This window comes from Phaethon lepturus, unplaced genomic scaffold (genome assembly GCF_000687285.1).
Source record: "Phaethon lepturus isolate BGI_N335 unplaced genomic scaffold, ASM68728v1 scaffold6596, whole genome shotgun sequence".
In the NCBI taxonomy this organism is placed as follows: domain Eukaryota; kingdom Metazoa; phylum Chordata; class Aves; order Phaethontiformes; family Phaethontidae; genus Phaethon; species Phaethon lepturus.
Window position 1 is genome coordinate 19,134 of NW_010544008.1, and position 16,079 is coordinate 35,212.

A 16,079-nucleotide genomic window follows, 5' to 3' on the forward strand; every position below is an offset into this window, starting at 1 on the left:
ATTTGACCAGCACATGTCTCAGGGCCTTGCTTGTGTAGGTAACCACATCTTTTGTGCCCTTCCAAAACAATGTGATCTCCCCAGCTCTGCCATTTCAAACATGCTTAAGGCCTCCTGGGAAAGGCTCAATACCAAACTTATGACCTCTTTGGTATTTCTGGGATCATTATCTATGAGGCAACAAGATCTTTTTCAAGTTCCTTGATCCCTCCATGCCAAAGTAACCTTGCCACCTATCTCAACTTTCTTTATATACTTTTGGGAAATGTGTATCTGAGGTGCTCTTGAGAAGAGAAAAATGTTTGCATTTGAATCCGAGACCAAAGGAACACAAATCTACTTCTGTCACTCACTTCCTCTGCAGTAATCCAGTACGACTACAGAAGTGTTTTAATCCAGTAGAGAAACTGAGCAGAAAAAAAAGGCAAAACAAATCCCATTGATCAAAGGAAGTTGTTATACCTCATCTGCTGGCACTGGTGAGGCTGCAACTGTAAAACTATGCTCAGTTTTGTGGCTCCTCACCCCCAAATTCAAGAGAGATATGAAGAAGGGAATGAGGGTCCAGCACAAAAGGTGGCCGAGGCACATGTGAGCTGAGGCTGAGGGAGCTGGCTTTGTTGACTGTCACCAAGAGGCAAAGAAGGCATCTAGGAACAGCCCACAACTACTTGAAGGGCAGTTACAGAGATGACAGAGCCAAACTCTGCAGTGGCAGGTGAGCCAGCAACGGCCACAAATTGAAGCATGTGAGGTCCCAGCTGGACATCTGAAGAAGCTTCCTTACTGGGAGGTGGTGCAGCACTGACACAGGCTGCCCAGGGGGTGCTGGAGCCACCTTCGTTAAGGACTTTAGGGATTTGGTGAGACACGGCCACAGCAGACCTGACCTGCTGGTGTTGGTGAGAGCCCTGCTTTGGGTAGGAGGTTGGATGACCTGGAGGAGCCACTTCCAACCAACTTTGATGTGATCCTCTGCTCCTGTAAATTAGAGAGTGATAATCTATAGATGTAGTTAACACAGTAATGCAACAGCAAAATCTTTTCAGAAGACTTAAATAATGGCTCACTTAGCACGTAAATGTTCAGTGATGGTCAAACTGGAAGAAAACTACGGCAAAAAGTCTTTATCATATTTGCAGGAGCATATTCATCATCTGTTACTATGAACATTTTCCTAGCTGCTTATAAATCTTTCTTATTAAGTTTTAACTAATTAGAAGTCATTGCACATCCTGCTCTTTCATTATGGAGTTTTGTATTTGTTCCTTATTTTCTTTTAATCTGTTGTCTTTGTAAGGGAAATTTATCTATTCTATTTGAAATATAGAGACTTCATTCCCCAGTTTTGTTCTGGTAGTTGATCGACTTCCAGGACTCATTGAATTCATCAGGCTGCTCCAAATTGTCAGGTGCTTCACCATGCTGCCTTTAAACTTGTTAAATAATTTTCTGGTTTTATAACATGTTTAATAACAATTTTTCATACTGATTAAATATTGGTAAATTATTCTCAATTTCCAGTATTTTTTCTTATTCTTAATTAGCAGCTTTTACATTGGGAGTCATAATTTCTTATTTCAATAGAATATATGGTATAATGGTATCATTGACATTCATTTTTATTTTCTAATATTTGCGCTGTATATGTCCATTGGTTTTCCACTTTGAAATGGGACACCTTAATACACATGTAAAATAAGGGATTACTAATGTGTTTTTAAAGATATTCTGATGGTTGGTGGTTTTTTCCATAAATCAAGGCATTGCCTTGGCTTTTCTGAAGGTATCTCATACAGAAAGTGTCTTCAGTTTACAAGGCTTGCTATTTGCTTGGTATCATTCAGCAAGGAAGACCCCACTTGTTTTAAGTTATACAGGCTAATAGGATTCTGCTGTGCATATTTAGTCCATATTTAGCATTTTAGGTATAGTTTAGCCTTTTAAAGCCGGTAAATCTTGCTCTCTTGTCACAACTTCTTCCAGCATGTGCTCTCACTTGAAAATTACATGTTTTGTACTTATTTTTGTTCTGTGATACATCAATACTATACGTTGTAATAATAATAATAATTCCTCCCTCTTATGGGGAAGAGAATTGAATTAAAAAATAGAATCCATAAGCTGAACCAAAGCTATGAGTAAGTTGTATATGTAGAAACTGGATGCTATAATTGTCTTTTCTAGAATTGCATAATCTTTTCAGGGTATCAGACAATAGATAAATAGGTGTTCTTATATTTATATGAAGTTTGCAGGGCTTAGAGTCAATTTCCCTGCTTTCAAATTGGTCAGTCAAAAGTTATGTGATAATTTGTAGCCTTTTGGTTTTACAGTTGACTTAGCTCACTATTTCATACTGATATGTTTTATTCATATTGTGTATACCCCAATTTTAATTTCAGCATTATAATAACTTGGAAGATTTTGAGAGAGTTTCTTTCCTTAGAAGCATAAAACTGTATAAAAGGTTGATAATATACTTGTATGCTCTAATTAGTTTTGACAAATCCTGATTAGAATAGACCTAAGAAAACAGGCACTCATGAAAGAGCTCGTTACTGTTTTATTAGTGTATTGTAAGACTGTGGAGAAGGGGATAAGGACTCTCATATTTCTGCAAACAGTCAAAGGCATTGCTCTGTGAATGACAAGAAAGGTGAAAAGCAAACTGGATGTCTGATTTAAGTAGTTCTGAGCAAATTTCTTGTTCTGATATCACAGTGCTGCAGAAGGTGTTGTTTACTGAATGAGAAAATGAGTACTTGACTTGAATCTCATTTACAGAAAGGTTACTTTCCACTGAACTGGTAAAGTGAGATGGGACAATATTGGAATTTTCTCACTTTCCATTGTGTTTGCACAACGTGAATGACATCACATGATTCTGGGCACTGATGGCACAACTGTCTTGGGCTTTACCTAAAATGAAAAATACAGTAGCCCTGAATCTTGTTTAAGTCAACATAACTAAGTTCTCATAAAAGTAACACATAACCTGTCTGCACTCAGTCACCTCCCCTGAGAGCTGTTTCCATCAGGCTGTATCCCTGAGTTTAAGACAGCCCTGTGCTTTTAACCCCCAGAGCAGTACTAATGGAAACACTATATGCATGACCACAGGACTGAAATGTGGTGTGCTTAACAGTTCCACAGGTTCCACCTGTTTTAACATTTCTGTTTTTCTTTTTTCTCCAGTTAATTTCTACTCTTTCCACCTCTGATCATCTTTCCTCTAAACCACCTGCTGTCCACTTAATTTCTCCAACTAATCAGAAAGTAGTGTGTGGTGCCATGGTTAACCTGAATCAAGCCTCTTCGCTGGAAGACTCCCGTAACAACTGGCAGTCAGCAACCGGGTTTTCTAAGCAAGATTCATCTCTCTACTTTCAGTCTGCTTCCCATAGTTCACCCCTCTCCATGTCTAAAATATCCTCTTCTGCATCAAATAACTGTTACTCCACTCCTCGACTGTATAACCTACAAACACCAAGTCTCTATACCCCTGGCTGTCTTTGCAAAATGGAAGACTTTACCACATCCTTCATTCCAGCAAAGAGCCCCCGTCTTTCCCCCAATTCTCCACGTTCAGCTGAAAGTCAAGGATGTTCAGCTCAGCCTTTATGCCCTAGTTCTTCCAAAAGATTAAATGCTTTATCTCCTGTCCCTGTACATATAACAACACATTCATTATCTCCTAGCCCTAAACCTTTGTCTCCACCCTCTCTTTATGGCTCCTCTTCAACCATATGTAGTATAAATGAGCCTTGCACACAAATGTCATCTAGAGGAAATTTAGCAAAGTCAGGAGTCAGATCCCCTCTGCCAACCAGACTGACCCTCTTAACTGCTATTTTGAGATCAGGCTCTTCTCAGCGGAGACCACTTTCCCCTGCTTCTTGTCCTACGTTTTCTCCTAGCTCCCTTGGTTCCTCAACACTCGCAATAGATCAAAAGTCCAAAACAACTCCCCCAACCCCCAAGAAATCTGCTTCAAGCCCTCCTGTAAGGCCAGATTCTCCCAACAGAGAGGAATATTGGCTTTCAGGATGGGCTCAGCAGCTGCCGTTACCCTCCAAGCCTCATCCCACCCCTAGGGCGAGGTCCCTTTCTCCTAAAAAGTGCCTTCCAGTTGGAACGCTTTGTCCAGACTCCCGAGGTCCTCTGTCATTCCCTGTCTCCTCCCATAGAAAACCAGTTGCCTCTCCAAGTCTGCAGTCTATGCTGCCTCCTCCTTGTGCCCCAGCACCCTCTTCCCTTGCACACTCTACCTCTCCTTCTCTGGAAGGGCTGCGGTGTGCTGCCTCCAGGTCCCAGGCACCTCAGAAGTCTCAGAGAGTACATACTTACTCACCCATCTTTACCTGCCGGTCATATCCTTTGCTTTCTTCTGCTACTCTTAGTGGTGTATTCTCCCCGACCCTAGAAAAATACTCATCTCCTTCCCCAAATCTTTTGCATTCACCTTCTAGATCTAAATCAGATTCATCCCAAACGTCTGTTCAGGAGATGAGTGCCTCCTCCCCTGCTGCTTCAAGTGTCTCAAAGCAGTGGTCTCTTTCACGGCCCCATTCTACTCCACCGTTTCCACAAACTGATGGTATTAATTCCGATCCACTGCAGCTTAATTCTTCATTGGTGCAGACACATTATAGGTCTAAATCCTCCTCTCCAAGACCTGAGCAATCTGCCACCTCACCGGTGTTAAAGTGCAGATCTCCTGTCTCAGACAAGTCACCAGGCACACTGCCTTCAAGACCCAGAGAGCTGACTTCACCACAGTCTTTTTCCCTGCCTCCTGACAATGAAAACATCAAACCCAAGGTACTCTCAGTGCATGCTTTTTTTCTAATAGTCCTTTGTCCCCGTACAAAAAATCACATCTGTGTTGCACAATGCTGGTAAAATAAATGAGCTGTGGAAAAGATGTTTAAAAAGGAACTGTTTTTGTATTGATAGGGAAGGTAGCAAAGACTAAATCCTACCATATCAAACTGCTAGCGATGTATTCTGTATTATGGGGGAAGATGCTGTAGGAAACCTTTAACATAAAAATAAAATATTCAGTGAGTGCATTTTATTCAGTGAGAAATTTATTCATGAGTGGGAGGAGATACTACTGAAGATGGATCTGTGTCCAGTGGCTCTGGTAGACATTTGGTGCACTTACTGTTAAAGCTCACTTAAAACACTGGTGTGTCAAAAATAAACTATAAAACATGTTCTATACACGCCATGCTAATGCAAAACCACATGCATTCCCACTGAAAGTGATAGGATTATGGTGATCACTCCATCCCGCCTGTCCTCCCCTCTCCCCAGAGGGCTGTACTCACCGAGCCCTTCTGCGCCTCTCTGCCACCAGCCCAGAGGCACAGCTGAGCTCAGTCTGAGCAAGGACTACGGTGCCAAGAGCCAGAGAGGGAAGACAAGAACAGTTTCCTGCTTCTGCCTTTTCTTTGGTACTTCTCTCATCTTGTTGTGTTAGACAGAGGGAGAGGGGAAAAAAAAAAAGACAAGCTTCCTACAACATGGGCTACTGCAAATACAGAAGTCTCGCACTCGACAGATCAGCCACACTCCTGCTGTTTGCCATCCACCAAAAGGTGGGAGAGTCCCAGCAGCGTGAGAATAAGCAATGATGGTGATTGCTGCAGGAGGGCTTGGGAACCAGTCACACTTTAAACCTAAGGTTAACTTTGAACCTGATCTCAAGAATGGGAAGGGGAAGGAAAGGAAAGCTGGTCAAAGAATATGCGGCAGGTATGTGAAAACAAAAAGGACTGCTATGCAAAAAGGAAGAGCTGGTGGCAGAAGACATCAGAGCTGCAGAAGGCTTTCCAGCCTCTTTTATCTTATCTCTGCACCCCGTGATTCCTTTGTGCCTCCTTTTGTTGATATCTTAGCTCTGCCCGTCACAGAAAGGCTATCGTAGGCTATTGATTTATTTGTTCACAGCACAAAATTACAGCCTGGTCTGCCAGATCAAGTTGTGTCAGACGTGTTCCTAACAGCTTGGCCGTGGCAGGGGTGACTTGAACTGTTTGGAAAATGTTAATTGGAAATGAAAGGTTTAAATCAGCACAAAGTAGCAATTGTCATGAATGGTTCTTTTTAAAACCAAACAACCCAAGAGGAGCCATTGTGCCAAGCACAGCTGTACAGTGTCGCTACACCCTGTCAGTATCACTTAATGAAACAAAAAGAGAAATGAAATTGTAGAAATTCCAAGAAAAAAAGCCCCCGAGACAAAACTGGAAGGCATGACTGAGCCTGCAGATTGCAAAGCAGTCGTGGTTTCTGTTAGTCAGTGCAATGAGCGCTGTGAGAGTCTCTGGCGGAAAGGAAATTCTCTGCTTGTGACACAGAGCTAGAGGTTATTACACCCTTTCTGTCCTCCTTACTGTCCCTTTTCCTGCTAATTCTGCTTTACCTTGCAGTATGGTGGCACTTTTGAAACTGCCCCACCACCCACTGAGGCTGGGAGAGTGTCCTCCAGTTTAACAGATTTGGACTGTTAATCTGGTGCGATTTTTGATCATGCAAACAAAGCTGGCTCTGCTGGGGCTGTGGAAGATCTGAAATCTCTAAATCAAATGCAGCTAGGTGTTTAGTGCAGGAAAGGTCTCTTGTGGCTTTGAAATGTGAGGCTGAGACTTCATTTGCAGTTGATAATAGTGTGTATTCAACACCCCCCCTTTCCTCCTGCTCTCATTTATTTCCTTACCTATTTTATGGCATAGCTTAATGAGCTTTGCTGATGTTAATGGTACCAGGCTCTCAACACTCCAGCCTCAAATCTCTGTATATTTCCAGTGAAAAAAGGAAAAGTCTGAGGAGAGACAACATTAACATCCTAAGCATTTCGGCCTCCTTAGTACCAATCAGCTCAACTTTAGAACTAGACAAAGAGCAGGTTGCTCCGTCTGATGACTGTTGATGCATGACAAAATTTTTGCATGTATGGATGTGCTAAGTGAATTCCGAGGGAAAGGCACACCAGCTAGAAGCGCTTGACTGCCATGTGTAATTTTGCAACCTTAATGATGCTTCGACAGTGGTTGAGACACATATTAAGCCAACACCTATTAAACCAGAATTTTGACACTAGATGTACTTTTCAGTATTCACATCAAACTGTTTCATTAACATGATATCAAAGCAATTACGCAAAAAGAATTCTTTAATGGAGAGCTCTTACATGTCTCTGCCTATGCATGCACCAATTCATGCAAATCAAAGAATAGCCTATGAACTTATTTAACTGTTTACATTTGTATATATAAGCACATGCATTTTCCCACGTTTTATATATTTATCTTTATGTTTGCCAATGATTTAAAAATATAACTGTTTTGCAAAGTGAATATTAACATAAATCCACAGATCAGTGTGAAGTGTGAACTGTGGGTGACCACAGGAAATAAAAGCCCTCTCCCTAGACTTTGCAGAGACTTTAATAGTGTCCTCATGGACCTTATATAGCAAAATGAACAGTAGGATGGAGTGGAGACAGATAAAATTGCTGATTCTGCAGGAACAGATTAGAATAAAAACTTGAAATGAAAAGTCTTTGCGGTGGTTTCATGGGATATCATTCCTACATATGCTTTGATTTTTCCTACTTGACTGTAACACAGGAATGCACGTAGGTCTACCCAAAACAGCTGGGGAACAAACTAACAGTAGTAACACTGAGCTCAGCAGAGCTGCAAAACCTACCACAAAGCAGGAAAGATTACTCATGAGGAGCTCTACGCTCTTATGGTTAGTCACTGGATTTAAGCTTGTATAGGTATGTGTCTAGCCCACTTAGCAATGCCCTGTGGGTGCCCTAGGTAATCATTTCAGCGAGAAAAGTAGGACATTTTACCCAAAACTCCCCAGGCTGATATTTGCCTAAACTTTGAGTTGGTTTGCTTCTGAATGGACCATGGTGCAGGCCAGCAGACCTAACTGTCCCTGGCTGTTTAAAAATACTGCTAGATTCCTACAGACCAGTTTATTAAATGTGTTTAGGCATTGAAGAATAACTTTAAGTAATGTCAATTAATGTGTCAGGAAACATATTCATATAGATGAGAAACTGAATTAAAGACTTTCTACTCATCTCAGGCACTGTGACAATAGCACATTGCTCACAAGGGTCTACAGTATCTGATAGTGAGAATGCACGTTAAAGCAGTGTAGAAACTTTTACGTTTTAACAGTCTTTGTTATGTCTTTTTTTAGTTCATATAACAAGTTTAGGACAACTCACTTCAGTGGTCACAGTATTCTCATCATATATGATGCCCATCTCATCATATGTAAAAGCCCATGGGCTAGTGAAGACACTGCATTTCATTTATATGTTCAATGATATAATTTTATTGATTGAATATCAATTATAAGCAAAGAAGGATACCTTTTGCAGATATGCCAATTTTAATATTTAGAATTTTGGTTTTCCATCTTAATTCATTGCACAGCATTTTATTTCTTGTATGCATATAGATTTTGTATATACATAAATATATGTATGAACCTACACATGTTTCTAGCAATGTTGCTATCTAAAATGTTCAAAGGATTCAACTCACATGACTTTTGACATTTGAATTTTAGATATCCAAGCACAACTTGGGCAATTCTAATATAGCTAATGAAGAGAACATGGTGTATTTACAGAATGATTATATTTTACCTTTCTATATAAAATTAATCTAGGAGATGAATTATCCTGTAGAAATGCCTGTGACTCTAAAAGATGTTAGTTTTGACTGAAACACCTAAATGGTAGATATGAAAGTTGGAATCACTAAACCTTATATAAATTACTACCCCCCCCCCAAAAAAGAAAAAAGTGCATTTCCAGGATTTGCATTCATCTGCTTTGTTAGACTATTCATTCAATATGATTATTATGATTATTCACTTCTTGAATGTCTGAAGACATTTTCTTAGTCAGTCTGCAACTTCTGACTAAGAAATATGAGTAAAGTCAAAAGCAAACATAATATTATGTACAGGAAGAATTAAATGGTGGTGTCCTACAATATTTCAAGAGAGGTGCAAAGGTGATGTAAGTTTCTCTCATCTGAATTAAAATTTTGGCCCCCCCTATTGTCATAAAGACTTTTATTAGATATGAAGAAAAGAAAAAAGTGACAGAAGAACTACCCAAAGTATGGCATGCTGCTCAGCCTGTTACCTCATAATCACCAGTATTCAGTGTTGCAGACAGCAGTACATTAAAAAAACTGAACTGATTAACAAATAACTTTATTTCTGGGTGACTATCACAGAAATAATCAATCAATAACTTAAAACTCTATTATTGTATGAATTTATGATTTTTTATTAGAATGTTGCTGAAAAGGGAACTATGTAGTGAATTCCTATTCTGTTGTTAAAAAATAAAATAATCCAGCAGTCATGTGATTAAGAAACCTAGCCTTTGAACTAATTGGAAGTATAGATGAATCTCATCAATCATTTAAAAATTACTGAATTCAACCTCCATAATTGCAAAGAAAATGCAAAAAGTACAATTTCTAAAGAGTTAAAAATAACTGGGTAAACTATTATAGTCTAAAATATAAATTGTTTAAAAAGAATAATTTTTAGGGCTGATCTAGGAACTTTTGTACCCGAAACCATGCATTTTGTATGGTTTATATTGTCAGTTCTGTATGCTTGGTTAGCGTGTGAAACTTCCTACACTTGCTTTGAAATATTTGTTTGGGTGGTAAGAGTTACTTATTCAGGAGACAGAAAGCTGTTACATGACTTAAATGATCTATCCACTCAGGCAAGTAATTCAGCATGTAAGGATCCTGATTAGTCCCATTAAAGCCAATCACAGAAATCCCTCTAACCTAGTGGTCCAGGATCACACCACACAGCAGCAGTTGTTGAGGTGTACGTACTGGCCGAAGTAGCTGTGCATTATCACAAGCAAATCACAAGCAAACTTGGAAAAAACTCCCAGCCTTTCCTGATATTCATTTAAGGACAGTAGTCAGCAGAAAGCGGTCAAAATCACTCTGGAAGTTATAAACTACTACAGGGAATTAACTTTGTCCTGCTTCATTCCTAAAAACAAAAGATGTACATTGCAGTCCTGTAAAATATTGAGACGTACAATATTTTCTTTAAGAAATAGTTTTTCTAGGTAATATGTAAGCATTATATTGTTGTAACGTGTCTGCAAGAGAATTGGAATTGTCTTTCATTCTCCTATACCTTTCCCCTCTCTTCCCTCTCTCTTCCTCTCCCTCTTCTACTCTGTTTTACTTCTCTTCCTGCTCTCTGGTTTACCCTTTTAGCAATACAAGATCAAGACAAGCTACAAGGCATTTGCAGCAATCCCTACAAACACATTACTTATGGAACAGAAGGTTAGTGTCTGCTCAAACACATGGGAATTGCATTGTATATTTGAGACCATTCAACTTTACTTACATATTCTGACATTTCTGTGGGGAATATTGCAGAATATAAACTCTGGGAACTAACTGCTCAGGATTATAATTCCAACCATTTTTCAGGGTCAACCACTTTCCACAGAAGATCAAAGCCTTCACTAATACGAATTTCTGCAAATAAATTTACTGTAAAAAAAAAATCTGTCCTAAATAAATTGCCATTTATGGCAATATTTCGAAGTCTGTTTTGTTATTGGGAGGTGTCTGGAGCACAGCTACCAATCAGTAGGTCTTGGTCAGTTAATGATTATTCAATGGTTATGCTTATACTAGTAAATTTAACAACCCAAGCCATGCAAATTTGACCAGCTGTATTGTTAAACTGTGAGAAAAGTCCTGGCCATTGCACTGGCCTCTGTTAACTACCATTCTCCCAAACAGCTTCCCTGAGCACTTCAACAGTTAGCATGGGCCAGGGGTCCAGTCCCAGCACTTAGTTTGGGGAAACAATCCTTTTCTGTAGGGTAGGATGACAGATCCAAAGAAGAATCTTTAGTACATTTATTTACTACCAAAGACACAGACGACAAAAGCTGGGTTGTATAGTTCCTACTTAGATAATGCAATTTTGGAAGTCAATTAAAAACTTAAATTTTGCATGAAGGGTTCAAAGTACCAGCCAATGTCTTTTTTAAAAAAGATTGCCCCAAATCAGTTTTGCAGCAAATAATAAACCACTAACTTTAACAAAAATTGTCTATAATGAGCAATGAGCAATGAGCTAAGTTTCTTATATGTTTAAAGACACGCTTCATTACTCCGACATCCAGTTTACAGCTTTATCAAAAAAACCTTTCTGTTCAGGACCTATTTCAGGAATTTATCCTCTGATTCATTTGTGGAAGATTAAGCATTCGTAACTACACATTTAAATACATATTCACATACACAGCTTAGCTGATTTCTCTAGAATTTTACAGAGCCTAAAGACATTGGTAAAAATTAACTGTGTAAAAAATCTGAAGGTGATAATTTTCTCCTTGAAAATTACTGATTTTGATCTAGTAGTTATCAGTTAACTGCTATAAATATCTTTTTTTTTTTAAAAAAAAAGAGGGACATTCCTTTCTTTTCCAATGTTCTTTTAATCTTGATTTTTTTTTTTTTATTATTTGCATAAAACCTGATCCTTCTTTTACTTAAATCTTGAATGCACTAATGAAGGTTATGAGCCAGGTGGGTGACTTTGAGCAGGATATTCACTCTAAAAGCACACTCCTGATGTGAACTAGTGGGTTAATGTCAGCCATCTGATTGTACTTTTTCAGAAGAAAGGGGATTCCTTTTGATGGACTTGCTGATGTTCTCCAGGGCATTGACTCACAACCTGTGTGTTACTTCTCCCCAATACATAAAACTGAATGGTACGGTCTAATGCCAGTATCTGTAGAAAAAGTAATGACTCAAAAGATGTCTGTGTTTAGATAGACTTTTGGTTATCTACCACTTTATTGAAAATACTAGCTTTGGTGTATCCTTCAGTAGTGAAAGCACAGTGACGTAAAACTAAGACAAAACCAATTTTCTGCTACAGGATTTGCCTTCAGGAAAGGGTCTTGACTAATTTACTTTGTAAACTGTATGTTTCAGCATGGCCTGACTACATGGTTTCTCTCATCTTGGGAATTATGGATAATAATCTATTGATGTATACCAGCAGCTAATTATAGTGCTCCTTAGCCAGTGTTGTTGTGTTAGCTGACATGCATTTAGAGTATGGCTCTTAAAAGAAATATGAAGGAATCACATGGCACAGACAAGCCCCATTGTACCAAGACCTAATACACAAGTATTCTCAAAAATACTGGAGAGGGAACCACGAAGGAACTCATGCTCCGTTGTAGTTCAATGACAGCAACTATGTTGCTCCCATTTTATGCAATGCGCTTTATGCACTGGGTTAAAAAATGAGAGATTCAGGACAATAAGGTTTTAACTACATAAGTGATGTTTTATTAACATTAAAACAATGGTTATGTGGAGAAGAAGTTTTCTGAGTAGCTTTTTTTTTAGCAAGGGTGGAAGGCACGCAATATCTGCAAGGCACAGATATTACTGAGCTGAATGCATAATTAGGAATACATCATCTGCCTAAAGTTCTAAAAAAGTGTTTTGCTATGCAACTGAACTGGAAAAGCACATTCTCAGGAGTCAAATTTTTCCACTGTGTGAATAATAATTAAATTACTTAATTTGAGTGATCATGAGAAATAAGGTTAGTCTGAACTGTGTTGTGGGTGATCCTAGTGACAATTCATATGCAGTATTAATTAGATTCTGTGACAAAAAACTGCCATTGATATCTCATGGAAGGTATAATGCTTTGTCTGACTCAAAATCATCTCCTTGTGTCCAACTTTCTCAAGTAAATTTTTTCTTTTACATGTGTGTAGATGCTTTAATTTCATCCAGCTTTTTTCAACTTATTCTTATGAATCCATTAGGCTAGCATCATCTTAAGAGTTTTTCTAGAACATGTTCTTCTTATCCTCCAGTACTCTTGCTCAAAACAAGTTGTTCAAATCTGTTCATTAGCAGAGAAGAAAAGGCTTGTTGACTATATATGTGTATACTTTGGCAACCCCAGAAGTGGCTTAATCTCATAAAATCTTGTAACTGGCATGTTTTCCAGCTGTTTGAGTTTGTATGAATCTGATGTTCCTCTGTCATGGTTTAGCCCCAGCCGGCAACTAAGCCCCACGCAACCACTCGCTCACTCCCCCACGGTGGGACAGGGGAGAGAATCAGAAGAGTAAAAGTGAGGAAATTCATGGGTTGAGATAAAGACAGTTTAATAAGTAAAGCAAAAGCCGCGCACACAAGCAAAGCAAAACAAGGAATCCATTCACCACTCCCCATGGGCAGGCAGGGGTTCAGCCATCTCCAGGGAAGCAGGGCTGCGTCACGCATAATGGTTACTTGGGAAGACAGACGCCATAACTCCGAACGTCCCCCCACCCCTTCCTTCTTCTTCGTCTCAGGTTTATATACTGAGCATGACGTGATATGGTAGGGAATATCCCTTTGGCCAGCCTGGGTCAGCTGTCCCGGCTGTGTCCCCTCCCAGCTTCCCCTGCACCCCCCGCCTGCTCACTGGCAGGCCAGCACGAGAAGCTGGAGTGTCCTTGACTACTTAACAACAACCCAAAACATCAGCACCTTATCAACACTTTCTCATCCCAAATCCAAAATACAGCCTCACAGTAGCTTCTGTGAAGAAAATTAACTCTATCCTGGCTGAAACCAGGACATCCTCACATCACCTGTGCTCTGCTCAGGAAAAGCCCAGTCCAGCATATGTCTTGGAAGATTGGGCTGTAACTTCCTTCACAGCTGGAAGAGCAAGAAGTTGTTTTTAAGGGACTTACACTCAGCATGGTCAGGCTCTGTCAGGGAGCAGCAAGAACGGGCTACTCCACAAGGAAGGTGAACTTGAGAGATGGGCTGACAGCAAGACTGGCAAGACAGTGTCCTCACCAGAAAGGGCACAGCTCCACAATGCCTGGGCAAGGAGAGCAGGGATGGTGATAATGAAATGGTGGTAACCATGGTCAGTCAGCAGTGCCATCACAGCCACAGAGATTCATGGTGATGAGCCAGGTCCACAGACTGTGATAATAAACTCTTCAGCCCAGCTGATGATAGGATCCACTGGGTAGAAAAGGAAGCTGGAAAAGTTTAATGTAGGCATAAGGAAAACGTTTAACAGAAAGAATTAATTAACCATTAGAAAAAAAAAATCTGGAGACTGAAATGGGCTCTTTATCACAGAAATTGAAAAATCAAGACAGGGTCTTTTTCTGGCACTTCATACAGTAATTCCAGGCAGTTCTGTGCTTTAAAGAAAAGGTCAGACTAGGTGATCGCTGTGGCTCCTTCTGGCCTTACTAACATTGAGTCAGTGAGTCACCCCTCCACTGACACTCACTGTTGCATAGCTTCTTCAGTTATATAGATGTGATCACAGTCTAATTCAAAATTCCATTCCTAATCAGATAGTATTTAAAAAGTAATGCGTCTATTATTTAGAGATTGTATCTATCAAATATCTATAAAAATATCTTTCAGTCAAAATATATAGTGATGAAGAGTTCATTTCAGGGAGCTACAGAATAATTCGTAACCGTAGAGAGTCTCTTAGACCAGATCCTACTTCATCTTCAGAATTATGTCAAATTTGAGATGTAGTCCAAAAACTTTTGGATGCCTTGGAATTGCAAACCAAAAAAGGTTTCTCTTAACAACTAGTGGTCTTTAGTCTACAGTAAGGTCCATGCAGAGGAGCTTGGGTTTGCTGTGTTTGTCCAGATACACACCACCATGCTGATCGGGGTGAGCTTCCCTTATCTGGGCATCCTTTTGATGGGAAGGAAACCTGGGCATACAGACTTAGTGGGGAGAGGCACTGCAAATGTTCTGCTCAGACTTCTCGTGGTCTGAACTGTGGTGAAACCGGGATGATGAGGTGTGCCATGAAGCACATCTACTTCACAGTCGAGGCTTGGCCCACACTTAGCAAGTCTTCTGAAAACTACTAGGTGTAACTGGCTATGGATGGAAGAGGTGCAAATGAAAACACTGTTGACTTACCTGGCTTGTATTTATCAACTAATTACAAGTAGAGAACTATAAATTTCAAATACATGTAGGAAAATATTTTCCGTCTTAAAGAATACATATTTTAGGTTATTGATTTTGTCTGTTTATGGTTGTTCTTCACGTTTTTTCTCGTCACAGTGCAATTTGACTGACTTCAAGAGAGTCTAAAGCTGTCTTTCCATATGATGTTACACTTCTAGGAAAACTCCACAGACATAGTAATTGCATCCCATCACAGCAGACTGCCAGCAGTGCAGTATATTCCCCTTGTGGAGGAAAAAAAGAAAAAAGAAAAAAACCTTACATTTTCATCCTCATGCAGAAGAAAAAAAGAGGGTGGGGTTTTTTTTCTTCATGAAAAGAAAGAAATGCAACAGAGGAAATATGGCAGTGATCTGCTAGATTGGAGACCCAGCTTTAAATTCTTGCTTTGAGGGATCTCTTACCTACTGTATTATCAAACATCTATTGGTAAAGGGACTGATCATAGCAAATGCAGATTAAAGTTGCTCGTTGAAATCATACAGCAGGAACTTGGAAGCCAAATTTTCCCACTGTCAGATGGTAGACCTAACTTCTGGATAATTAGCTATTATCAAGCATGTCAGCACCTTTCTGGACCTGGAAAGTGTTTCTGACAACATCTTGTTGAGAATATTTTGATAAAAAAAGATTTTAGTTTTCTCCAAGTACTTCTGGTGTGCACTTACTAGGTGAATTACTTGCTTCCATATTACGTGTTCATGTCAAAATGCTTCTCAAGACTAGAGATAACTACCTACTGGTAAGAATGAAAGGAATTAATTTGTACAGTCATAGAACGATAAAGGACCTAGTTTGTCTGTAATTATAACCAAGAGTGCCAGTGTAGGAGCAGACTATGAGCTCCTTCTTCCTTTCAAAGGCCTTTGTAGCTTTTAGTATTAATTATTTTATAAGAGGAAAAGTAACCAGGTCTTTTCAGTGTGATCTCCCAGAATCTTCAACGTATAAATTAAAGGAACTCATGGT

The 16,079-nt window shown here is 39.5% G+C and overlaps 1 protein-coding gene across 1 annotated transcript in view; it reads left to right on the plus strand.

The window, feature by feature from the left end:
- Nucleotides 1-16,079, plus strand: part of MLIP (muscular LMNA-interacting protein) — a gene marked incomplete at both ends in the record, with an annotated part of 42,607 nt that overhangs the window by 5,720 nt on the left and 20,808 nt on the right. Inside the window, one exon of the mRNA XM_010288530.1 lies at nucleotides 10,311-10,382. Coding sequence (XP_010286832.1) covers nucleotides 10,311-10,382 — 72 coding nt within the window. The remainder of the gene's footprint in view (nucleotides 1-10,310; nucleotides 10,383-16,079) is intronic.